This window comes from Propithecus coquereli, unplaced genomic scaffold (genome assembly GCF_000956105.1).
Source record: "Propithecus coquereli isolate 6110/MARCELLA unplaced genomic scaffold, Pcoq_1.0 Scaffold34, whole genome shotgun sequence".
In the NCBI taxonomy this organism is placed as follows: Eukaryota; Metazoa; Chordata; class Mammalia; order Primates; family Indriidae; genus Propithecus; species Propithecus coquereli.
Window position 1 is genome coordinate 11,432,640 of NW_012149063.1, and position 27,718 is coordinate 11,460,357.

General features: G+C 37.6%; 1 protein-coding gene across 1 annotated transcript in view; it reads right to left on the reverse strand.

Moving 5' to 3' along the window:
* Positions 1-27,718, reverse strand: part of CCDC141 (coiled-coil domain containing 141) — a 164,172-nt gene that overhangs the window by 19,596 nt on the left and 116,858 nt on the right. Inside the window, exons 11-19 of the mRNA XM_012650763.1 lie at positions 25,909-26,100; positions 20,575-20,757; positions 15,011-15,190; positions 14,262-14,387; positions 12,288-12,476; positions 11,210-11,389; positions 9,313-9,462; positions 1,015-1,155; positions 127-321 (exon numbers count right to left, since the gene is read on the reverse strand). Of these exons, the coding sequence (XP_012506217.1) occupies positions 127-321; positions 1,015-1,155; positions 9,313-9,462; positions 11,210-11,389; positions 12,288-12,476; positions 14,262-14,387; positions 15,011-15,190; positions 20,575-20,757; positions 25,909-26,100 (1,536 nt within the window). The remainder of the gene's footprint in view (positions 1-126; positions 322-1,014; positions 1,156-9,312; positions 9,463-11,209; positions 11,390-12,287; positions 12,477-14,261; positions 14,388-15,010; positions 15,191-20,574; positions 20,758-25,908; positions 26,101-27,718) is intronic.

The following is a 27,718-nucleotide window of genomic DNA, read 5'->3' on the forward strand; positions in this document are numbered from 1 at the left end:
ATCATGGAAAGGAGCATGATACATAAATTCAATGACAATAATTGGGAATGCAGCATTGCTTCAAAGTAGCAAAACAATTTTTTAAAACAACATTACAACATAGATACCATTACAAGAAGAAGATACCTCTTCTACCACCTCCTGGAGATGCTCGGTCAAGTTCAAATTTTTCTTGTAATCTGTCACAACTTTGTCAAAGTCATCCACGTGTTTTTGCAAATCCTTTATGGCTTCCAAAAGGATATTTACTTTATTAGTTGGATAATTTAAGAAAGAATCAGAAGTTTTATTATCAACTTTTTCCATTTTCCTTTTCAAAGCCTGTGCAAAAAAAGTTATAAAAATGACATCCCATTTTTATTTTTGATGCTAGTGATTAAATAGTAAGAGAAAAATTTGAGGAAACTTTTGGAGCTTCTTCTATTCTGATATGTCAGAATCATAATTATTACAAATATATTTTGTAAAGAATGTTTTTTTCAAATATTTTATTAATTCAGCATTCAGCAAATGTATAGAGAATTTACTATATACCAGGGTCTATCCCAGATTTTGAGAATAATAATATGATCTTTTTTTTAAAAAGTCAATTGTAATACAAGCAAATACTTGTCCTCAATAAGCTCACTGTGTCCTGTGGAAAACATTTAAATAATCTCTCCAGTGCATGTAATAATCAAGGTAGGAATAAGAGGATATGGGAGCAGTGGAGGAAAATCCTGACTTAGGCAGTTGCAAGGAAAGGAAGAGAGGCATAGAATGGTGTGTGCATGTGTTGGGAGGAAGAATGGAAATAGATAGTCTGGGTAGGTTTGGCAGAAACCATTCTGGAGCTGCCTGAAGAGGTAAGAACCCAATTGTTATAAGAATGGAAAACTATCCTTTCAGTCCCAATCCTATCAAAAACTCAAGAGTTAAGCATCTAGAATTCAAATGCAAAATGATTTTGCAATAATTGTGGTAGTACACATGCGCACACACACATGCACATATACACCCACCATATTTTGTTACCTGCATTTTTTCAGCATACATATCAACTTGTTGAATTTGATATTTAAGAGCCTTCAGATTCCGAGCTTTTTCATTTTTCTTAGTGTAATTAAACTTCAAATTGTTGAATTTCTTTTTGATATCTTTGAATGACTCTTTGAGCTGTAGTTCAATAAAAAGAAATAGGTGGTTTCCTTAAAACAAGAAAACTAATATTCGCTTGCAATAAATCAAAACATATAAACACTTCAAAATATTCATAATCTTCAAAATGTATTCAGAGGGATTTTCAATAGAAAATGAACCTGCTAAGTGACATAGAATATGAATTTAAATATATCCCCCATACAAGTAATTATAAACTGTTTAAAAATACTTTTTGATTTGTAATTTTTAATTAGGATTATAGTTACAGAACATCTCTTTAGCCCCTAAGCAATAAAGTTTCTCACATGTCATATATAGACTTTCAACTACTATAATTTGCTTATCCGTATTTATTTGGTGTCATTTTCCCATTCATTCTGTTCTCTGTATGCTAACATTGGTCTCAGATCCTCTGTCTCCTGATTTTCTCTTACAGCCATCATGTATAAATTTATTAAGGCTGCAAGGAGCTATTCATGTTGAAGAGGTCAATAAAGTGTTGACAGACCACCTAGGACATTGGTGGGGTGGAAGAGAAGATCCCGTATGAGATTTACTTGGAAAAGAACGTCTTTTGCCCAGGTAAAAATAATTTTTCATGAGCAGTTTCCAAAACAGTTTTACTTTTTAGTTATAGGCCATTAACTTCAGAGATACTTCAAAAACAGAAAATGAGTTGTTGCTGATGATGGCAATACTAACTTGTATATAAACAAAGAATATGGCTATACATTGAGAATAGGGTATAGATTGTGACAGTCTTAAGAACAGTTCAACTATACTAGTGCACCAAAATTCTAAACTACCCGGTTCCCACTTCCATTAAATGCACCACCTTCTGTCCCTTCTCTGTAATCAAGAGGGATAAGCATATTGACAGGCAACTGTCTCTGTAGTATCAAAGAAGAGAAATATAGAGAAAACATAAACCTTCTCAGATTATATGGAGGCATTCGACAGCAATACTGAACACTGTCATGGTTGATAAATTTGAGCTATGATAAGAAAAGTCAGAAAAACTTTAGAATTCTTTTCAATGAGAGCAAACAAATTATTTGGGAGGTGGCCGGGCGCGGTGGCTCACGCCTGTAATCCTAGCTCTCTGGGAGGCCGAGGCGGGCGGATTGTTTGAGCTCAGGAGTTCGAAACCAGCCTGAGCAAGAGCGAGATCCCGTCTCTACTAAAATTAGAAAGAAATTAATTGGACAACTAAAAATATATAGAAAAAACTAGCCGGGCATGGTGGCGCATGCCTGTAATCCCAGCTACTCGGGAGGCTGAGGCAGTAGGATCGCTTGAGCCCAGGAGTTTGAGGTTGCTGTGAGCTAGGATGACGCCACGGCACTCTAGCCCAGGCAACACAGTGAGACTCTGTCTCAAAAAAAAAAAAAAAAAAAAATTATTTGGGAGGTAATAAAGGCCATGCACATGCTAGAAACCATTTAGACTTATAATGCAGAGAAACACGCCTGTCCTAGAAAATACATGCTTTCTCAAAATGCTTATTTCACATTCTGCATATTGTGAAAATAAAACCTTGATCTTATCTTTAACACTTCTTGAAGACATTATCTTTGAAGCTCTTTGTACACATGGAAATTATTTTACTGACACAATTTTTGCATCCGATACACCTATAGTTAATAGTGTTGTTTATTTTATGTGGTAAATGAAATTTTTGAACATTACTTTTAAGTTATAAACTAAACCAAACAGAGACCACATAAACCACTTTAATTGATAAACCAATTATGTTCAGAAAGAGTGAAAAGAGCTATCACTTCAAAATTTGAAAATTAGTTCTCTATTAGAATTCAAGGAATTATTTAAAAGATCATATTCAGTTGGTATATTTATGAAATAACAAATAAAAATTTGTATTCTATGACATTCAATGTTTTAATATAGCACGTGTTTGATTTTAATAGGAAAGAATAAATAGTGTCAATTTATGAGACTGAGATATAAGGGGACCATATCCTTAGTTATTCACATAAACTTTGGCAGGAGATTTTTTTCCCCCAAAGTCATAATTCACAACTATAAATATAATAAGTACCACATCTGAGGAAACCATTCTTGTTTAAAAAAACATCTCTTCAATAGCAAGTTACTGTTTAATGAGCACAGAGGTTTCTGTTTGGGATGACAAAAAAGTTCTGCAGATGGATAATGGTGATGGTTACACAACAATGTGAAAGTACTTAATACCACTAACCTATACACTTAAAATGGTTAAGCTGTTAAATTTTATGTTATGTGTATTTTACAATTAAAAATAAAATAAAGGGAAAAACATATTCCATCACTAACATTTATCCAATGGAAAATTTTATTTATTTTTCTCTACTGAAATACAACATATATCATAAAACCTTAATCTAGAGGAAGGAAAAGGGGCTCTATCATCAACCTGATCTCCATTGGGTTAAACCTGCTTGTTGAAAAGGGGACAGTTCAATATCTACTTGAAAACTGTATGATGAATGGAGAAAAACTGAGTCTTAACACTTAAAAATTCTAAGCTATGAGATTTTAAGCCTACTTTGGATGAAGAAATTTAAGGCTGATAAACGATGAGTGTAATTTTATTTTTGATCACTTCAGATTGTGTGCCCTTCCACTGAAGATGATTTATAAGGCCAAAGAATGTTCGTGACACCGTGGGTGTGTGAAACAGGATCAGCGTCTTTCTGACACATGAGCTCCCTTGACAAAGCTGCTGGCACTTTCTCTTTTGGTTTCACTGGAAATCCATTTAAAATCTAAACCTCGGTGCCTTTCCCAACTCAAATTCAGGATTATAACAGATACAAGTGGAAGGTATAGTGTGCATGAACTACCTTCAGCAATTGAAAAATCCAGTCATACTTAATTTTCTTACCTGCACTTTCCAATATTGAAAACTTAACTTCCCATCTAATCCCCACATAACTTGTGATCATGTTTTTTAAAGGAACTGAGTGCTGTGGCTGCTGGGCTGTGGTGTCATTGTTCATGCAGCTGTTTCTAACTTTAGTTAGCTTGTCAACAATGGAGAATGGTGGAGATGGCTAAGACAACTGCTCAACCTGAGCACACAAGCAGGGCTGAGAAAAATTATACCCTATTAGAAATCTTTAAATGTTGTTATAATTCATGTTAAAGTTTCTGAAAGTCTTAAAAAATTAGGTAAAAAATACTTTTTCTAATGAATCATTTGATTTCCCTATGGTTCTACCTGCTCAATTCCTCCATATTTACCGTAGAATAGGCAGACTGAGTTAACATAGCTGTAATTAGAAAAAAAATCATTAAGATTTAAAAACTGTAGTTATTTTGAAATTAACAGAATGAGCAACTTCACCAAATTTTCCAGCAAGCTGTAAACCCTGCCCTCCCCCACCCCCACCCAACACCCTTAAGGGTTAGGAATGAGCAAAGCTTCTTCGGGATAAAGCAGACGGGAAGAGGGTGATGACAAGCGAGCCTGGCTTGCTATTCTTAGTCTTGACTAAGCTGGTTGAGGCAGCTTTGGCACAAAAATGTGTTTATTTGTAAGTCTGTTGCCGGCAAGGCCAATTTGTGTGAGGTATGTGGGACATTTTAAAACAGAAGAAATGAATTTGAAAAGAAAGCCTTTCCTTGAAACTATGGCACATGCTTGGCCAGAAACAAAAATATGAAATGAGTAGTTAATTTTCATTTTTTCTTAATGTCCACTTCACCAATGTGATTTCTTGCCCGCCATTTTGTCCCCTCCAGAGAAACGCTTTCTGCTGCTCATTTCAGCATCGGAAGGCTGTAATATTATCACCTCCCAGGGATGCTGCATTTGAAATCAAGACATCCAAGACTCAAAGTTTAACCCAAATGATTTGCTACAATCATTTATGGTAGAATAGTCACCCTTAGTACTGGAGAGATTTCAATACAAAACTTTCCTGGCCTCCTTCCATTTGGCCACCACACCTCTGTCTTCTTGTGCTTGAGGTCAGTCTCCTAGCAGCAGAAAGTGGGGCAACTTGGAACGAGAAGACAATTGCTCTGTCTTAAATTGTAGGTGGCAGCAGGTCTCAGTAATAAACATTTTATCCATCCTGCATGTTTTGTGTCTTCATAATATATTTGTTGTTTTATTTGTTTTATTTTCTGGACATTTTAAAATTCATCTCTCTATATTCTTCAGGAAGATCCCACAGGGTCACTTTGCAGGTATTAAATACCAATATTCTAAAGGATTTTAACCCCATGGGATAGACATTTCCAGAACGAATTGTAATCTTTCCTATCTTCTTACACATGACATCCAAATGGACCCAGGATGGGGCCTAACAGACCAATTGCTGTGACTGTGAAGCCCCATGGGTTTTAACTCTCCCTAGACTCTTAAGTTTCCTGAGGACATTTGTATTCTTATGGTCTGGCACATGGTAACCACATTAAAGATACTTGCTGAATGAAGACAATGTAGTCTTTTTTTAAAAAATGATGAATTTGGATTGTAATTCTGGAAGATAGCTATTGTCCATGCTATAGCATGGTGCTGTTCCATGGAAATCACATGACTGATTTATTCAAACTGATAAAAGAGTTTGTGCCACTGGAACACAGGACTGACATATGGAATATAAATATACTAAATACTTTTCTGCTTTCTTCCTGATGGGTAAGATGTTGCTACAGTGGAAAAATTTCAGGGTAAGGTAAAATAATTATCTGAAAGCTTCTGTGTAGAAAATTTCTTTTGAGAAAATGAATACCAACCCAATTCTGTCATTACTATTCTTTCCAGCAAAGTAACTGTTTGTGACCCACAATATGAGCCACTAGTGACAAATTTTCATTAACATCATATAAATATAAAAGTAACTTTTTTGGTCAGGTTGTAAGAAGAAAACATGCTCAATATTAACTTATTACATTTCTAAATGTAGATGTGTAAAGAATGATGTTCCCCTATCATATAACATGGCAGAGAATATGTCTACAGCACTTTGTGTATGAACAACTTATTAATAGAACCAGGCAAGAAAATATACAGTGATATTCAACATTCATGCATACAAGTGTATCTTTGTGTGGAATGGGTAGGAAAAAAACTCCACAAAATCTGACAGTCTGAAGGTTGTTTTTCTAGTAGGTAGATGTGGAGAAAATGAGGTTTTATAATTTTCTGTGTCTTAGTATGAAATTAGAAAAAATATTTTTTACACAAAGATAATCAAGGAACAAGACCATCATTCTTTGTCTTTAAGGAACATTTTAAAAATTATGTTTAGAGCACCTTACGTTATTTTGTCTTGAGGTTTCAAGTTCTTTCCTAAGGGCTTTCAGTACCATTAAGACCATGTAAATTAACAACAGCATAGTCAAGAAAGAAATTTTTGTTGAAATAACCAAGTGAACTGTACCATTATATCAGATCATACAAACATTAACAGATATACCAGAAAATAGGGATAGAAAAGGAAAGCATAGAAAAAGGATACATTTCACATCAGACCATGCAGTGGTTGAAAGGGACTAAAACATTATGTGAATGGTGAATTCTGAGTTTAGCAAATGAGAAGCATGTTGGTGCCCAACAAATGACTCTGTGGTCTGAAGTTGACTCCCTAGAACACTGAGCAGAAGCTCTATAGTCCTCTAGCAGCACACTGCCAAAATGAAAATTATGCACATCTCAGTTTTCTCATCTGAAAAATGAAGATGTTGAACTAGAAATTCTCCAAAATCTATTGTAAGTCAGAGGCTGTGAACTTTCTAGAAGCACTTTGAGCACACTGGAAGCAAAACATTGTGCTTTATTAATAAAATCAACTTAAAAAATCCAATGCTATGCTTTGTCTAGTTCTCTGGCAGAGTATCTGATAGTATTTTTTTATGCAGAAAAAAAAATTAGTGGAACATATGGCATTTAATTTTACATAGTGTTTTAAGTACCTAAACCCAAAGACTAATAATGATAATAAATAATAATGTCTAGATGTCAAATATTATTACGACTGTGGAAATTGGCCATCTGTTTGCGCTCTGTAGTCACAATATAAACAGACACAAATATCTTTATTTTACTAAGGAGCACTGAAAATATTCCTTTTGATTATTTTCCCACTAGGCTTGAGGTTGGAAAGTTCAGGGTGTGGATGTTACACTCTGAGATGCCACCTATATCTCTACAAAAGAAGGAAAGGTTTTCAAAGGTCTTTTAAATGTGAAACTGTAACTTACATCAAAGATTAATTGGATTAGAAGTGGAAGCAAATGGGAAGAATCTCTCTCTTAATATTTAAGAGCATGCTAAAGTGATATCTGATTCCTAAATCGAACCCACATGTATCTGGTTGCTCATCCCTGACACGGTACAGACAATCCTGGGGCGCCCCTGCTGTGACTGGAAGGGACATCTGCCCCCAGGGCCGCTGGCTGCAGGCACAGGCTCACCATGAGGCAGACCCTGTAAATAGAACCCCTGCTGAAAGGGCCTGGGCAGGGAGCCCCTGCTCCATAAATGCCACAGCTCTTCAGGGAGATGGAACCGAGCCGGAGGGGGCTGGGATTAACCTTCGCCTGCTCCACTTATGCTTCAGTAAATACAGAGCTGAGCCATCCCTGCAATGACGGAGAATTGTGGAAAGACTAAGGTGCACAAAAAGAAGGAGGAGGAGGAGGGACAGAGCAGCGGGGAGGGGAGGAAGGCAGAGGGAGGAAGAAGAAGATAATTTTCGGGAAAGATTTTTAAAAAATCATTTCCATGGCCACGAATCCAAATTCTGTAGCCTTGAGAAGACCACTTTGCTCTGATTGTTTTCCTTCAGAAGGCCCAAGGGGAGTGTAAGCTGCAGTGCAGGAACCGGAAGCAGAGGGCAGCTCCACTCTGGGTTCCACCCTGGGTGAGTACATGAGTCTCCAGCCAAAAGTGACTCCGTGGAACACAGACCCTGAGCAGAAACTCTACGGTCCTTTCGTCCAAAATGAAGTGAGAATGCTTATCAGATGTCAGTTCCTGCTACCCTCCTGTTGAACGGGATCCAAGTGGCCACTCCTGCTCTCTTCACCTCTCATTTTCCCTCCAGCCGTGCCCCCTCCTGCACCTGCCTGTAGTCTGTACAAGCGTGGCTGCAGGAGGGGCACTTTAGAGCTGGACCGTCATTAAAGCTTAGTGACTTATACTTTAGTCCATGCTTTAATGTTGTTTGGTAATATTTGATACTTGCTGGACCTAGATTATGTAAACTGTGCATAAACAAGGTTCAGGAAGGAGTGCCACCTCCTCCCCCACCCCCTTCCTAACAGACTTACGGTTTAGTGGACACAGGACAGTTTGCTCTAAATGGAGATAAATCCGGAATTATGGGTACCCTTATGTTCTGCTATCAATTTCCAGTTAGAATCAGAACCCTTGCTATCCCAATCTGTGGGGGTGTGTGTGATTGTGTGTGCACCCCGCAAAATGAGTAAGCATTTCGATGGAAAGCTTGGCTGGGTGGGTGGTAGTTTGTGGTTCAGTGAGTATCTGAGGGTTCGAGATTCGTTACAGTTGGGGGGAGGAGGTGAAATTATGTATGTGAGGGTGCATGGATGTGGAGGTTCACTTTTATCTGCTATTTCTTTTTACTCCGAGAGTTGTTTTGCCAGGAAAACCACTCAGTTTGAGTAAATATGAAAGCAGCCACTTGATGTTAGTGATAATACTTTGTAGCCTCTGAAGCAAAGAGCATGGCCCTTAGCACCCCTTCACCATGAGTCAATGGTACTTAAATAGAATCTCAGCAGGCTGGAGCTGGCTGCAACGGGTCAGTGTCACCCTTTTCTCTGTCCCCTGCAAAAGCTGTAGCCACTCTAGCAAATGACTGCTAGATAGCTTTGAGTGGGGGAAAACAAAACAAAACAACCCCCAAAAACAAACAAAAACAACCGTAAAAACGACTGCATTCTAGGTTTTTCTATGCACTGTCAACATACTGATTTCCAGAAGTTTGGGAACTTAAAGTTTACTTAAATTTTCAGAGCCCCGAGGCCACTGCCTATTGGATTAAAGGACATGGATGAGAAGAATGTCTCCCGATTCACTGTGTGTGTGTGCATGTGGGCACATGTGTGCATGGCACAAGCACATGTATGGACACTGAGACACACGCTATAGGTTCAAACAGCTTTTGGCAATGAGTCAGTTCTCACATCCCTCACCTCATTTATCTCATCTCTTGTGGCACAGTACTCCAAGCTGTGGGACAGGGTCCGTTCATACTCCCCGGCGTCGGCACGCCAGGTCAGGCTGTCCTCCTCAAGGGTCTCCAGCTGCTGCTGTAGGTTCTTTGCAGAGACATTAGAGCAGCTCTAAAAATGACAGGCAAGTGGAAGTAACGAGGGTAATAGATGAAACAGCAATGAGATGAATATGCTATTTACCTGCATTATGAAACTCATAAATAACACTTTTTAAAAAAAGACATAGGCTCCTGATTTATTTTTCCTTAAACACATTTGAATATATTATTTCAGAAAGAAGCCAGACACCCAACATTACCAGAAAGACATTTCCAGTCTCGAATCTCTAGTTCTGAAGATTTGCTTATCATACCCAACTCCTCAGAGACACCATTCATTATATGGTATAATTTTTACTTCAAAAGGCATAAAATATGCATTAGAAACGTTTGACTTCTGCACTGTAATTTTCCTGTCAACTTAAGCTCAACCTTGGGTTCATTATGCAAGCATTGCCGTCCCCACTCTGTACTGAGGGGCTGTGGGGGCCAAGGCCAGAGGAGGATTGGAACAATTTACACTATCTGCACAAAGTGAGGCTTCTTTCTTTTTTATTTTTAAAGTAAATTTGCTAATAAAATAAAACTCCTTAAAAAAAAAGCTCTTTCCTGGAAAAAAGTAGATTCTAGAAACAGCAACAGATCCTTTGAATTTCTATGTCTTTCAGTTTAAAAAAATAGACTTTAGGTTCCCTGCATTTCCTATAGTGTAGTGGATATCTTAAATGTACTTTAAAATATAATTGGCCATTACGATTTAATCAATGTTATACATATTGATAGAATAAACATAATCTTTTCTCCCTTCAGATTACAAATTTGGAGAAGGATTTTTAAAAAATCAGTGCTTCTGATCTGGAAATACTTCCTTCTCTTTTGAAGTTTGTCGAGTGGCATAAAGTGGACCCAATGACTAGTTCCCAGATCCCTAGCTAAAATTGGGAGGGTCGGGCTCCTCCACCGCAGGCTTTTGTGGACAAGGCAGCCAGCTCTCTGGGCCTCAGATTCTTCATCTATAAAACGTGGGTTCTGGCTTGGATGAGCTCTCAGATCTAGAAGGTCTTTTCAGGTCTGCAATGCTAAAGTAGCATTGGCCAACAGAAACATAACGTGAACCATACAAATAATTTAAAATTTTCAAGTCATCATATCGAAAAGTAAATAAGAAATAGGTGAAATTGATTTTTATAATTTAACCAAATATGTACAAGTATCACCATTTTAACATGTAACCGGTACAAACAATATTAATATGATTTCTATATTAAGTCTTTGGAGTCTGATGTGTATTTCATACTTCGAGCATATCTCAATCGTTCAATTTCTGTCAGAAATATTTGGTCTGTATTTAAATTTCCTAAGTTCACAGTTTCGAAAGTTTATTCCCACACCCAAGTTGTTCCCAGCATAATTAAAAGTTTTCCAGTAACTATATTGAGAATCAGTTTTAAAATACAAATTTAGATAAATTCAAATTAAATAAAATTAAAAGTTTAGTTCTTTAGTTGCATTGGGCACATTTGAAAGACAAAAATACTGTCTGCCACACTGGATTACACAGATCTACAATATCAATACTGTTTTTTTAAAAAAAATTTGCATGAGAATAGAAGCAATTGAACAAGACTTTTATATTCTGACTTTCTATTTAAAATTTTTTTCTTTTGTCATAGGGTAGAAGCTCATCACAAATAACTACCTCAATGGTTTGACGTATTTTGTAATTTAACATATATTAAGCAATCCGCCTTGTTTATTTCATGTTATAGCCCAAGCCTCAGAACTCAGTGTAAATGATGGTGCCCAGAGATGCTCACAGGCCGCTGCACTGATGAGATGATGTCCACTCCTAAGGAAAGGGCCAGTTTGTAGAGATGGTCCACGTGTGCCTGTTTTTCCTGAGAGCGACGGAGGTGAATCTGGATCTCATGAACATCAGCCAGTTCCTTCATCTGCTCTAGAAACTCCAGATCTCTTGATTTGATGAGCTGTCCCAGCTGGAAGTTAGTGCATTAACAATTAACCTGGGTTTTACATGAAGATGGATTTTTTTTTAAGTCTATTTTCTATAGCATATTTTATTAGCTGTTCAAAATGCTGCCAAGCCTATCCCTAATTGTTGTCATCGTAGCCAAACAAAATGTTAGAATGCTGCAAATCCAATAGGGTAATTATTGAGCAGCTAATGTTGTCAGTTCTTTTAAAGAAGGAAATACTCTTTCTGGTTATAACCTAAAACCTTAGCGAGATCTAAGCTTGTGATTCGAATAAATCCAGAGACTATTTGAAAGGGATATCCATACACTTCCACTTCGTGTTTACAGAGGCTAACAGCTATGACGTTTTGTAAAAAAGGCAACCAACAAATACATATTTATTGAGCACTCCATGATGTCAGGTACTTCAGATACATAAAAATTGAACTTGGTTTCTGCCCTCAAATAGCTTACACTTGAATTGAGGGGGGCAAAGCTACATTTATTAAAAAGTACTTAAAAATCAAGATACTAAAAATGCAAGATGTATGGAATAAACAATGCGAGCTCTAGGATTTTAGAAGAGAGAGAAATCACTCCAAGTGATGTAGGATTGTTGGACGGAGGTACAGGGTTTAGATAATAGGGCAGAGAGAGAGAGAGGCCTGTCGGATAATGGCAGCCTGAGAGTCAAGGCTTGATGTCAGGAATATGTGCAACTTCTCTGAGGGACAAAGAAGAGCTCAGTTTGGCTGGAACATAGGGAGGATGGGGGATAGTGAGAGATAAGTTAGGGGCCAGATTGCATAAGCTTCCAGTATCAGAATAAGCAATTTGGCCTTATTTATTTTACAATAATTAATTTTTAATTTCATAGTTCAAAACTCTGAGTCTTCTAGTCATCTGTTAAGTGTCTTACCTCTTCCTTGACTTGGTGGAACTGGACCACTTTGTACAGGATATCCTCATAGTCTTGGATTCTCTCTTTCTGTTTTTCATGGAGGTGAATAAGGTCCCTCAGTTGCTGAGACTTCTCTTTTACAGGGGCTCCTTTGACACTTAAGTCTTCTGATTCTTTCATAATGTACCGAACCTCGTCTTTCAATTGCTAAACATTGACAGCAATAAAAGAAATCCAGCTTTTAGAGAGCTTTTGACTTTATCACTGCCAATATGAAGGTCTAAATAATGACTCATTCTCTCATTAAAAAAAATACTTATTATGAGCCCCCACCCCCAAAATTCAGGCATTGTGCTAGATGCTAGGGATACATTGTTCCATGCTCAACTTCTCAGAAATTATTAATTAAAAAATTATGAGCAATGCAAAGACAGTGTTTCAATGTTAGGTAGTGAAATGGAATCATGTATTTCTACGGCACACTGAATATTCTTGTCATCTGTTAAGTCAGTGTATTTTAGATATTTGATGAAGCCCCATGACCAGCTATGATATTTAATATAGACTAGAATCAGGTGGTGTGGTAAGAGCACCCAGAGCAGATGACTGTAAAAATACATCAGGGGAACTACTCGTGCACTGTGGTAAAAGAATGAAGAGAATGAACCACCAGCTGAACAGTACAACAGATATGCTGCTTCAAAAGCAGTCACCCCATGAGCTATAAGTAGCCACCACATGCAGGCAGGGTAAGCTGCCTTCCCTTTTATCCAAAATTGTTCAAATATCCTTTATGGTATCCAGATGGTGGAGTAGAACCTGCAAAGTGTGGATAACTTAAAGAGAATGCTACTATTAATAATTTCAGGGATGGATCTGGTATCAAAAGTAAAAGTAATGGAAATGATTAAGACTAAGGAGATAATTTTCAGAAAAGTGACCTAAAAAGGGTCTTCAAGTTCAAATTAAACACATGGCCATCAAATATATACACATCACAGCGACAGAGCTAGAAAAGTGTAGCAATGGTTGCTGATTTAGAGGAACTTACACATACATGCAGACGTGTGCACAAATGAAATGCAAATAAGCACATACAGGACATATCAAAAAACCTAAGATAGACCAGTCGCATTTGCTGAGAGTTTTGCTGTGGGTTACAATGGTGGGTGGGGATGTATGTGCGTGTAGCAGGGGTGGTGGTTATATTTTATATCAGTTTTGTCTTAAAGGAAACTACAGTTAGATATTCCCTAAAGGACTCCTCAATCTTCTGATTCTGGGATCCTTTAAAGCCCACATTTACGAAGTCATGACAGATGGAAGCACAGGTATCTTAATTTTGCAGCAAACAACAAGAATCCAGGCAGGAGGACAATGTACTTGGCAAGCATTTTTGGCAGTTGGGTCAAGTTTAGCAGAGGCAGGAGGTGGGGTAATAGGGAATGTGTTAAGCAGTCAGGGGACAGGACCATGACTCATGGTTTTATCTCTCACATCCTGAGGGCTTTCTGAGAGGGTGAATGGACAGCACAGCAAAATTCCCAGCATGGTGTGGGAGCCTGGCGTGCGGTAGTTTGGGACAGTGACATCGCAGTGGTCACTTCAGGGACCCAGGGCAGCAGAGCCTCTGGGTCAGAGGTTACTCATTCTTGTTCTGAGATGTCTCAATTTAAAACACGTCTGCACTCCCTAGAAGAAGAATTAGAGTGAATATGTGATAAATATATTAATAATTTAATTAATAATTAAATTAAAATAATCTAAGGTAAAGCTATATTTAGCACATTTCATAGCCTGAATGTGTGTATCATCAAATTCAGAAGAGTGCAGAAAAATAGGAAGAAAAATGTGTCTCTCCAGTGATTACTAGACAAGCAATGCTTTTGTAGAAAAAACAGAAATTCTCAGTCTGTTAAAATTAATTAGGTAAACTGCAACTGAGCACTTTTTAAGTTTTTGCCATTCACCCAAATCCATCCATTTCGTCACCTGGAACTGAGGCTTCATTTCGTTCCATTTTTTCCGTAGATCCAAAATGGTCTGGAGGCTCCCTCCAAGGTCAAGTGCACACACAGGCATAAGGACCTCCTGAAGAAGTTTTAAGTTGTGAGTGGTCTGAAATGAACATCAGATAGTTAGTTGTGCATGTGTTTGCTCTGACACTTCCCGCAAATATGCTGTGATCATTCTAGTATTGAAGTGCAGCTTTGTCAAACTTTTCAACCCCTGTGAAAACATCCTCAACCTTAAGTGAGCTCATTTCGAAAACACCAAACAATAAAGGTACAGGTCCTTGGTTTCCCTTACTTTTTTTGGCTTTATTGTGGTAAAGTATACATTATAAAATTTACCATTTTTACCACTTTTAAGTGAACAGTCAGAGGCATTAACACATTCACACTCTTGTGCAATCATGGTCACCACCATCCCTCTCCAGAACTTTTTTATCATCCCAAACAGAAAGTCTGTACCCATTAAACGACAACTCCCCATTCCCTCTGTCCCTCCCCCCAGCCCCTGGTAACCTGTATTCTCCTTTCTGTCTCTACTAATTTGACTATAGATGTCTCACATAAGTAGAATCACACAAAATTCATCCTTTTGTGTCTGGCTTATTTCACTTAGCATAATGTTTTCAAGGTTCATTCATGTGGTAGCATGTCTCATTCACGTGGTAGCATGTCACAGAATGTCATTCCCTTCTAAGGCTAGGTAACACCCATGATTTGTTTCCTCACCTTCTTAAGTTGCTCTTTGAATGCGCCCCACCGCTGCTTCACAGGCTTGCCGTCAGTGGCTTTAAGCTGCCAGACCATCCGGAGGAGGCTGAGTTCTTCCCTTTCTGCCTTCCGGTTTTCCACAATGTTCTCCATAATGTTCATTTCACTTTTCACATTTAATATCTCATTCTCTTTTGCCTGTTAAATTAATAATTCATATAATAGCTTTTCTTTCCGAAGAGAGAGAACTTTTTTGCATACGACAATTTTAGAGGGCAAACACTTTATCACGGCCAAAGCTGAACACGGTTCTGATATCCAGACAAGTCTGAATTGTGCAGAGGCACAGTTAGGCTCTCAGAACCCATGTTCTATGCTTGAACATCAGGTCCCAAGTTCTTCAAGACCCAAATGGTGTTTGAATTCCCACCTAGGGTCCGGTTATTTTCTGGGGTTTGAAGGGAATTTAATGAGCATGGGGATCCAGAATTTTTGAAGTCAAGATTTTTCTACTGCAAAAGTTTTGAAAAGCACTCCATCTTCTATTTCAACATGCTCATTAGAATAGGACAAAACATCGGTATCAAGGAATAGGAGGGGGATGGTTGTTCTGGACCTCTGTTTCTCTCTTGAAACTATCCCATTGTGCATATTATAAATAAATTTCTCTTGTAGTTTCTCAAGTTTCTCCATTTTGTGAGAGCTGAAATGGGTATCTATATGTCTATATTCATAACTCTATCATGTACCAGAAGCACAATATCTAAATTCAAAGACTTCAGTTCCCAACTTTCACATGTTCTGGCTGACTGGTTTGCAATCCTTTAAACAATGGTTTTAAACACAGGGAAATTCAACTGAAGGCAAAAGGATGAGGGGTAAAGAGTGAGATCATGTGCTTTACTTCTGTAGAAACATAAAAAAAAAATGCAGAAGAACATTTTGTTTGGCAAAACAATTTTTTTTTTTACTTTGATGGCCAGCCTTTCTCAATAATTCTTCAAATTTCTAACGGATTTCTATAATCTCAATGACAGCAATTGATGTATCATAAATATTTAATGAGACCTTTTAGATACAGATCATTTCATTTTAAAATTATTTAAATGATGTTAATATTTCACATTCATATTTTTATGTTGTTTTAGACATTATAAAGTGGCAATTAATTGCAAAAATATATAATTGGAGGTCCTAAATGAGATATCCCCATGAATCTGAGAATCTAGTAATAAAATGATATATTCTGTAATTATGATTAACAAAATACAATAGATTATGAAAGATATTAGACAACTATAGCAAGACCCACACCAAATTATATTTTTTATCTATGTTATACATAAAGTTAGGGTATCTTTCACATATTATTGAGAAATTATTAATTCAAATGTAATATATTATATAATTTAATATAAACTTGGAAGTTGTAGCATGTCAATGACAACTACAATCAGAAGGGTATGGTGGTCTGAGTGAGGTCTAGAAAAGGGAGGATAGTAGGATTTGCCGATGTCTAGCTAGCAGGATCTAAGAAAAATGATTCTGTATTTAACAGACTTAAGTATTGTGGCCACTCAAGAATATTAAATAACTTACATGAAGGTTAGTTAGTAAATACAGTACTCATTTTACTTCTAGGTAGGGCATGGAAAAATTTTGTCATAACCCAGTCTAAATAGTCCACTAAATTATCCATTTTTCATTTAGATTCATGTACAATGAATAGTTTTTGAATGTCTTGTTTTCCAGGTACCTTGATAACAGGAAAGCTGTATCCCAGATAGCATTCTTAGTATTAATCACCATAAATTAATAAATTGGCTCTTTCAACAAGATGTCTGGCAGAATTTTTGCCTGAATCAGTTTCTCTGATCTTGATGATTGTTAGATGAACTGAAAACATTTTCAGTTGCAAGCCTCAAAATATGAACCACGGCAAGTCATGGCAAGTCAATCAAGAGCAGAACACTCAAGTGAACACGCCAGCTGGTCTCTTCCTTCTTAACAACCAAACTGGTCACCACATTTCAATAAGGTTTGTTTAAAAGCCTAATGGTCCAAAAGATATGATGAGAATTAAAAAAAACCTGTGTTTTACTTGCTTTACCAACAATTTCATATCTCAGAATGTTGCTAAACCAATAAAGTTAACTATTATGTGGGCTTTAATTTTTTTTCAATAAGGAGGAACTTATTTATCATTTGACTGTGGTAAAGACCTTGGGGTAAAGTGGCCATGTTTATGATATCAAGATAAAAGACTACCAAGGCTTAGTAGTAAAATACATGCTATTTCTGGAGACTCTAAACAGGCATTTTAATATCATGATAACCTAAATTTATTTTGACATAGATAAAAAATATTATTTGGAATGGGTTCCTGCTGCACATCTTACAAAATGAAAATCTGACTGGACAATCGTAAACATTCTACCTAAGCAATGAAGGACTTCTGGGTAGATGGAGCAGCCAGTGACAGAGCAATGCTTCTGCTTAGAACACCTGGAAAAGCTGGATAAAATGCAGAAAGCATCTAATTGAAGGCAGCAGAGAGCTGCTGTGGCAACAAGAACGAGAGAGGCCAAGACTCCAGAAAGGAAAGAACCTGAGAATGGTGAGCTCAACTATTACCACTTCTACCCCAGGGCAGTTTCCCAATTCTGTGTGGACACAAGGCTGATAATCGAGGCTTTCCGGGAACAGATAAACCAGTGGAGATTTTGGCGGACACTTGGAGGGCTTCAAGCACTCCAGTGATCTTCTTCTAAGGACACTGAGAAGATACTGGGGCTACACAGGGCAGTGGATTCAATAAACCTAAGCAGAAGGCCTCGGAAAAGCAAAGTAGAATTTTCAGCAGTCTCCCTAAACCAAGATTGGAGTTTGGCACCTGCTGGGAAGTAGAAACCTCAGAGAAAGTGCCCAGTTCTTGGTCGGAAACTCCAAACCTGAGGGGAGCAGAGCAGACTGAACTTTGGTGGGATTACACTGCAGACTGAACCCTGTCAGCTTCTGAATGGCTTAAGCGATCACCCACCAGGGCCTGCCTAGAGAAAGAAGGGTGACCCTTTCTAGAAGAAGAAAACACCATCCGGAGATCCTCCAATTTTTTATACCTAATGTCTGGTATTTGATACATATTCACTAGTCCTGTCAAAACACAGGACTACATGACTGGAAACCGAGAGAAAAAGTAGACAATAGAAACAGCTCCAGACACAAATGTTGGAGTTAGCTGACGAGCACTTTAAATACCTAGGATTAATATGGGTCTAGAAGGTACAGGAAAGATGGAGAAAGAGAAGAATTTCATCAGTAATTTAACTCAAATAAAAGAACCAACTGTAAATTCCAGAACTGAAAAAAAATTTCTGAAATGAAGTTAGTGATAAAAAGGATAGATTAAAAAAATGCAGTTTGAAAATATTTGAATTCCCTTATGAGTATAAAGTATAAATATATAAAATCAAGAGATGGAAGAAGATATTTTGAACCAAATAAAAACATAAAAGATAGGTGATAGATAGATACACAGATAATACTTGTTCTAAGTATTCCAAATGAAAAATAACTTGTTTTTTTACAATAACACATCCATAAAAATAGGAATGTGGACAAATTGCTTAGCAAGTTTTTTCTCATGCTTAAGGATAGGGTCAGATAAATTAGAACTATTTAGTGCATATTTTATTTCCACATAGGTTTAATAAGAATGGTCTTCAAACAACAAAAGTTGAAATAAAGAAGATACAGAAAAAATTGTAGCTCAAAGTAGATGAGGATAGTTAGAACCTAAGTCTTCCAAATGAATTCAGGTGCTAGACTGAGATTAGTCGCATCCCAGGTACTGAGAAAATTGCAACTGTCAGTTATCTTTGAAAATCTACAGACATTAGAAGGGCCTTAAAATTAGAGAAAGGAAAACACCCTGATTTTCAAAAGAGGGAAAGGATAAACTACACAATTTACAGATTGGCGAGCTTTACACTGAAAAGCAGTGCAATAAGTTCATCACCTATCAAGCACTTTGTGAACATTTTGAAAAGAATGCCCTGATCACTAGGAGTCCACCTGATTTATGTCAAATTATGTTTACGTCATTGATAGGATAGTAGGTAGGTAGAACTTCTTTTGAGCAGTTTATTTGAGAAAGTCTCCCATGATAGACTTGATAAAAAGATTATAAAGTAGTGGTTGAATTAAAGTACTATTGGGAGCATTCATGATTGTTTAAAAGACTGGTTAGTCAATAGATTGCTTCATAAATTGAGGTTTCAATCTTCACTTTAGACATTTTTAGTAAAGAGCTAATTGCAGCCATAGAAGACTTACTTTGTCAAATCTACAGAACTAAACTCAGGAGAGATGGCTAATATAGTCAATAGGTTCAAATTAGTTTAGCAAGATGGAATCATGGGTGAAGACTAACAAAATAAAATTAAATAATAATAAATATGCCCACAATTGTATGAAAAAGATAAATAGCTGACACAGATATAACATGGGCGACACCTGGCTTGGCAGAAGCTGCAAAAAAAAATTACAGGAGTTTATCATAAACTTAATATAAACCAGCAAAGTGACATTATTGCTAAAAATGTTAGTGTAATCTTCGGTCTCATTAGTAAAGAATAAATTCCAGTTTATTGTGCTGCAATTGTATGTCACTTTTGGGTTACATTTTATGAATGATTTTGACAAACCATAGACAATCCTGGGAAGGGGGATCAGGAAAGACAGAGACATGAAACTACTTCATAAATGACAGAAACAATTCATTGTATGTCAGGTTACAGAAAAAAACTCAGATTAGACATAGCAACTATTTTTAATGTTGTAAGGGCTTTCATGTGTAAGAGAAATTAAATATGGATTCTTTTTTGTCCCTGTGTAGCTACAGAGGGTTAGGGCCAAATATGAAGACAAATTTATTTAACATTAAAAAAAAGTTTCTTAGCAGTTGGCGTTTTCCAAAAGCGAAATGAGCAGTTTCATTAGGAAGATACTCATGGCATTGAAAGAGAGGTGGATTAACCATCTTTTCAGAAATTTATAGGGAACTTCATATGGGTCAGAGGTGGATATAAGGATCCTAGAATATTTTATAGATATAACTCAGTATAACTAAAGGTTAGGGTATATTTTTGAATGCTATGGACCTTCACTATAAAAAAAAAATCTGCTATAGTAAGAAATACTTCAAAAGAAGAGTCATCCTAGAAGTTGTGTTTGGCCACTAGAAATTTTCTAAGGACCTTGTTGCACGTTCTTAACATAACCCAGAACTTTGCGGTAGACTTCTGAGAACTCTATGTAATAATAACAATGCTGCATTTGGATTACAGTCACTCTTTCTTCTTAACAGTTAAAATAGCCTTCATGTTATAAATGAACAAGGGCTCTAGGACCAAGTAAGCATATAAATGTTGAGCATCAGGACTGGTCTAGGTTGAATGAAGCTAAAAGCACTTTCGAGGCCAACATTGTTGATTAATAAACAGTTGAGCTTTTGAATTTATGATTTTGACTTTGATGAGTAATCCTTGCAGAAGGTGTGATTCATTTAATGTTATTCTCACCATATTTATTAAGTTAAGGAACTCAAGCCCTAGGTCTTGAGTTAAAAAACTCTTCTTTAAGAATAGCTGCCATTGCTTCTCAGCTTCTGAGTCAGAACAATACTTGGCTTTAGTATCATCCTCTTCCTTCTGAGGGATTTCAGTTTGATAAAACTCCTTTAGGCTCTGAAACTGTACTTCTACCTAAAATAGGAGAATATAAATGAGAGTTAGGAGCACTTAAATCATTTTTTTTAAAAAAAAAGAAAAGTAGATTCCAATAAAATCCTAAATAGAACTTAAAACTACATTTTCAGAATTCTTTAAATAATTATTAAATATTATCAACTTACTGAAAAGACATAAGAATCTGTTTAGATTACCAACAGACAGGGCTACTACTGGGTAGTAGATTGAGTTGACAAGTTTATTACACATAAGACCTACTTATTGTAGCCAAAGTCATATTTATGAATTATACATTTGTGTGTATGTTTTGCAATTTGGGACAATCTATATCAAAGACCAGAGTGGTTTCATTTAAAGTTGAGTTCTATAATTCAGAAGAAAGATACATGTATAGAATCAGGGACTACAAATCAATGAGAAATGTAAATCAGTGAAAGAGTATTAGTAATTAGTAAATCACAATTTACTTCTAATCAGTGATAAACCAGAATAAAAGGATACAAATAATTACTAATTTTCTGCATAAGTATTAATATTAAATAGCCTCTATGAGCTTATTATAATATTGTAATCTTATTAAGATATATTACTTTGCCTCCCTGGAATTGTATTTGCTCATTGGCTAACCAATGTAAGCAGTACTAGATTATTTTAAATTACTCTCCTTGAGCAGAGTTTATATAAAACCAAATGGGTTTGTAGAGATATAGATTAACATGTAATTGGGCGATGTAGAAGTAATAGAAATTATTTGGCACAAGTTTTTATGCATTTTCAATAATAATAATGGCTGATAGGACAAGACTTAAAGAGTTTGTAACTACCTAAAGCAATCTAAACACAGTAAGATATTTCAGGAAATGGCTAGTCACTATATTTTAAAGATTTAAACATCACTCTTAATTTAAGTTCTCTTAATAGTAGAACCTGCAAATAGTTGTCAGAAACAGGAGTTCCCTTTTTATCTCCATCTTGCATTTGTTAATGCCTCTGTTTTGCTGATGCTCATTCCCTAGGCCCACAACAATCTTTCCCCAATTTTCTTCTCCTATTTATCCTTCATGTAGCTTAAAAGCTACTTTCTCTGTGGGGCCTTCTAGGATTCTCTAGTAAGCATTAATCATTTACTTCTCTGGGTACCCAAAAATAGGTCTACTAGAAAGAGAACCATAAGCAGATTATCACAAAGCCCCATATACACACAATGTCACGGGCACACCGAAGAGAAACCACCAACTCCATAGAGAGCAAATAGGGAAGAGCTTCCCAAAGGAAGTGACATTTGATTTGTGTCTTGAGGAATTGTCCAGGGTGAGAGGGAGTAGAAGGGGATCCCAGATGGAAGGAATAATAGATATAAAAGCACAAGTGTGAAGGTTGGTTCAGAGGACAATACATGATCTTAGTGTGAAAGAAGTTCAGGTAGCACAAGCTCAGTGGTAAGAAAGAGCCAGAAGGATAGCCGTGCTGGGATACAGCTGGCCTGCAGGTGTCTACTGGTTTTTCACTGCAACCAATAAGACTGCAACACATTCTCATTGGTTTGAAACAACTGATAGCAACCGCGATGACTCAGAATCAGCATGACAATCATCAGTGCTTCACTAGAGTCATGTGCTGCAGGCTGGGTGTCAACATCATGGCCAGTCAGTTATGTGCAATTCTCAGAGCACCAACTATGATTCATCTTCCTTTTCCAGCTGCTCAAAACAGCCTTGTTGAATGCGAATGAGAATGATATCATTACAGGAATTTCCTTGAATCTGTACTAGTTTATTTTTTAAGTGAGTTAATGATAAAATTTAATATTTTATCCATTTTTGGTAAAAGTTATTTGCAACTTGCTTCACTAATTACACTTGTTTCAAATTATTTGAATTTTAGGAGGTGATATGATCAGATTTGGTTTAAGATGACTATTTTGGTTTCCCACAAAAAGGAGGAGAGAGTAAAGGGGAGAATTATAAGAGGCAGACAGATCAAGCAGAAGACAACTTCTTCAAGCTGGATAAGAGATGATGAGGTCCCCAACTGAGGAAGTGATGGCACAAATGGAAAGGAGGAGTTCTGTAATTTTTTTGGTTAGCTCAACAGACAGACACACAATAGCATGGCCTTTGAAGTAGGAAAAACAAAGTGGAGGGGATTAGGAATTAAACCTCAGCTTCGATGTTTACCAGTGGCTTGATCTTGCACCCCTCACTTCTCAGAGCCTCAGTTTCTCTCATTTGTAAAATGGGGATAATAGTAACTAAAACGCAGAGGTGGTGTAAGGATTACATGAAATCAGGAATGAGAAGTACAATTCCTGGTATAAAATAAGTGCTCATTGAGAGAGCAATTGGAGGAGGCATCGAAGCTTCTACATAGGATTTCTGAAAGAATGGTGGAGTCATTAACCCAGAGCCAAAAACAGAAGGGAAAAAAATTTTGAGGAAAAGATACCACCTGTGCTTTGTGGAGCTTGAGGGGCCTATAGGATATATAGGTAATTTATTTTTTATTTTTAACTGTTTTTTTCCTTTTTTAGAACAACTCAAGACATGTAAGATACATAGGTAATTTAAAGCACTGATTTGGAGCTCAAGAGAGTTATGGCTGAGGAATCACTACTGAGCTATTGGTGAATTGAAACCAAAGGCAGGAATGTGATTTTTGTAGGGAAAGTGGGTATATGGAAGAAAAGAGTTCTTTTGCAAGAACTCTGTGACCCACCACACTTCAAGAACAGAGAAGAGAAATGAGTCAGGAATCAGGAGAAGGAACCGATAAAGAAGTAGACAAGATGATATCCCTTATGTGAAATATCCAAAAAAGGCAAATCCATAGAGACAGAAAGCAGATCAGTGCTTGCCCGAAGCTGGGGGTGGGAGCCAGGATTCACTAAAAGTGTGTCCCAAGGCTATTTTTGGGGTGATAGACACAAACTAAAACTGGAGTGCTGAGATGGTTGCACAACTCTATAAATATACTAAAAATCATTCTGCTATAAAATAGGTGAATTTTGTGCCATATAAATTATACCTCAATAAATCTGTTTTAAAAAAATCCGAAGGAGATGGGAGTGGGTAATGGGGTCAAATAAATGGTTCAAAGATTCAGCGCGATGAAGACTGAAAAGACACCATTTCATCAGTCATCCAGTAGGTAGCTCATAGGAAGCTTCTCAATGGAGTGAAGAGGTGGCCAATGGGGGGCATTGAGAAGGGAATAAACTGAATTGCAGAGGGGTGAGGACTGGGGAGGATGGGCAAGTAGGGGCAAGGGATGTCTTCTTCCCAAAGAGTCCACCTTTGGAGGGAGGGAAAACGATGGAGGGGTAGCTTTGGTGAGGGTGAGATTGTTTGGACATAACTGTAGAGCAAGGGGAAGGAAGCATTGGAAAAGACAAATTTAAAACCTAGAGGATGATTGCTGGAGCTAGATCCTGAAGGATGTAGGAGAATCCAGGGAGGGGATGCTTCTGGGCTCGTGCTGGACAGGAGCAGGCACTCCCCTTAGGGAAGCCCGTGGAGCCTGGGTGAAGTGGAACAAGTCAATGGCCTCACTTTTCTTCAGTGGCATATGAGGTAAGCACATCTAGTGGGACTTAGGGATAGAAACCGGGGTGGGATGCTTGAAAATAGTTATTGAATGGGAGCCAACTAAGGAACATGCGGGGGACCCAGCTGAAGTAGAGACCCACAAATTTGTAACAGCGCCAGTTGCACAGTTGTATGATTTTCCTCAGGAGTGTATGGAAGCTTGGAAAGAATAGCTGAGTAAACAGAGTGTTGGACTGATCTAGTACTGGGAGCTGGCAGGGCTACTGGGGGGAAGGCAGGGAGTTGAGGGGATGGAGAGTGGCATGGAAATAAGTAGCCCTGAGCTGGCGAGGAAAGCCCGAGGGGGAAGGGAATAATAGACTGGGAGCATTGCCAGGATTGGAACAACGGAAGGCTCTGCCAGGCAGGAAAACAGATTTAGTGAAAGCGGGGAGCTAAAATGTTCTTCTGATTAAAGTGTTGTTTGCAAAGCTAAAGCTCCCGCTCTCAAGAGGCTTGCGGTCCCAAAGGCTGTGGAAGTGGACGCCTAACTCGAAGCCAAGAAGGTATATTTTTGGCAAGGAAGATGCAGAAAGCAAGCACTTCTTCGTAGCTTCTCTGTCATTTCAAGTCCTGCATACAAATGTTCATCAACAGGATAATCCCATCAGTTGTAATATCTCTGCTGAACCATGAGAGTTCAGAGCCAAGAACTAAAAAGAAGTCAGAAATGACAGTCAAGTAAAGATGTGGAAAAGGACCCAGTGGTTACCTGAGATTTTCAGGACTGGGTGTGTGCTTCTCCAGAGTGGTAAGAATTGAGAATATTATAATGGAGATCAGACAGAAGAGAAGTGGATAGGCAGGATGGTGGTGGTGGGAGGTAAGGTGGAGGTATGGGGAGGATGGAGGTGAGAAGATGGAAATCAAACATGCTACATATCTTGGGTGGGCTTTCCCCTGAGTGGACCTGCTGGCTCTGCCTCCCACTAACCAGCACCCATCTCCCGGAACAGCAGAGTGCTCTGCATTTGCATGGGGCGCACTGGGACCATGGTTATATGAGGTAGAACCCTAGCACTTTTACTGACACCAGCTTCAAGAAACTGGGACCTTTGAGAGATGGAAGCCTAGTGTATTGGAGGGAATAATAGAGATTATCTTGTATAACCTGGCAAAATGAGGCCTCAGAAGAAGCTCTGAGAAGTATCTTGTTAAAACGCATCCCACAAGACAGGTCAGAGACTGAACCCAAGCCCATAATTTCCAATGAACCACACTAATTGCTTAGGTATTCAAAGAGATCCATGGTTTAGGAGATGACTATTTTGAAACAATTTTGTTCTATGTTTAGGATATTGTAAATATTTGTAGGACATAGAAAAAAGTGCTCCAGTACAACCACTTTGTTTATTTTTTCATACACCTATCTACACATACACATGTGTATATATTTTTTTACTAAAATGACTTACTCTTTGAGCCTTTGTATGGAGCCTTGAAAAATAAAAAGCCTACAAAGTGAGTCCATGCACTGGGTTAGAAGATCTGAAACTACCCACCAGGCAGAGATTATATTCCCACGGGAAGCAGGAACATGGGCAGGGTCCCTGCGGAAGAGGGTTAGCACATAGTACTGTACCTCCTCTGATGACTTTAGAAATGCCACGCAAGTGTGCAGGACTCGTAACCTGGAGCTGATGCTTTGGCCAAATATGTTTAATTCTTCCTCTAGCCATTTAATTTTAGAAGAAAGTGATGCCACTTCATCAGGTTCAAATTCATTTTTCTCCGTCATGATTTTTGCAGCTGCTTCTAATTCATGTGATGTCTCCTATGAAGGCGAAGCACAAGAGGTCACAAGCTGACAGGAGAATCGGGAACATCCACATTTCATTACACTCTACACGTACATCTATTACAATTATTAATTGAACTTGGACCAAGAATCTCCTCAATAAAAGAAGGGTACAACTTTGACATTTCTAAAAATAAAAAAAGGCATTTTAAAATGAAAACCACCTCAAATTATTCTTTGGCTCAATCAGCTACACTTCTAATTTAGAGCTTTCTATTTTCTGTATCACAAATAGAAGAAAGGTTGTTTGGTATGAAAGACTGTAAGACAAAATGGCAGAAATGTTTTACATAATTTAAATAAATTAATTATTCATAGGAATTGCTTTATGAAATTTAACAAGAGCTCTAGCAAATTCTTAAACAAAGTTTGTTATATAAGAGATGGCAAATTTACAAAACTTGTTCACTGGTTTTTAATTTACAAAAAGATAACATATCAGTTATTTAATCTCTATCGAGAAGAATTTTTAAACAGGTGTGAGGGAAATGTCAAATAGCAGGCCTCAACAACCTCAAAAGTCAGCAGATTTGACTTGCTTTAGGGGTGCTTGCCTACGTTTTCTTCTGAGTGCAATTTCCAAACTCTAACAACTGATGAAATGGATGAGTAGGTAATGTAGGCATGACATACATAATTGTCATAGAAAGAGCCATGTAAAATCTCATGTGAGCCCAAGGTAGAAATCAAGCAAAATGAAAGAGAAAAGCTTCGCTCTCATCTGCAGCAGGAGGGATTGTCTCCCTACTGGTGTTTAGTATGCTTCCCAAGTACTGTGTTGAATGACGGTAATTTTAATTTACAAGCTCTGCTTCCTGATAGCACTCTGGGAAGGAGAGAAGCAGGGAATTTCTTCTTATGCAATCTCCTTGCCATTTCGAAAATTTTTAAAATAAAAAATTACATCAAGTTTAAGTTTCAAGCATTTTAAATAATGAATAAAAAGCACCCCATTAAAAAAACTGGCGCATCTGTGAGTTTCCGATGGGGGCGCAGTGCGTGAAGGAGGCTCTTCTGCTGAGAACTGGAGTAACGGGGCTTTTCTTGCCTGCCTGGGAGAGCCAGGGGAGGGCACTTGGCTCACCTTCCTAAACCCTGCTGGGGCAGGCAGGGACTTTGGCGAAGGTTTGGAGCTGCTAGCAGGAATCTTTGAACCTAAGTCCCAAGTGAAAGGCGTAGGAGGAAGCTAGAGAAGGTGCTGGAGGGTGGGGGTGGGGCACTTTCTGTCTCTGAATTTTGAGTATACAAAAAAAGTTGTGTTTTTATTTGCTTTCCTGGAATCATGCAATAATATATGTTGCTTCTAGTAATTTTTTTTTTTTTTTTAAGTAACTTGCTCTAGCAGAAAATCACAAATAGTCTTGGAGAAGCATAGTCCTTTCCTCTGGCACCCCAAAAAGGAGTTGCTAACACTGCCCAGGCAAGGGAATGGAGCCAAATGAGTGTTTAATACCAGGTTGTAATGCTGAGTTTCAGTGAGCTCAAACACACTAATAAATGCACATATAAATATAAATAATTCAGACATGTATATTAGTATGAATTCTTAAGTCATTATTTGCTACATACTAATTTAAAATTGCAACCCTCAAGG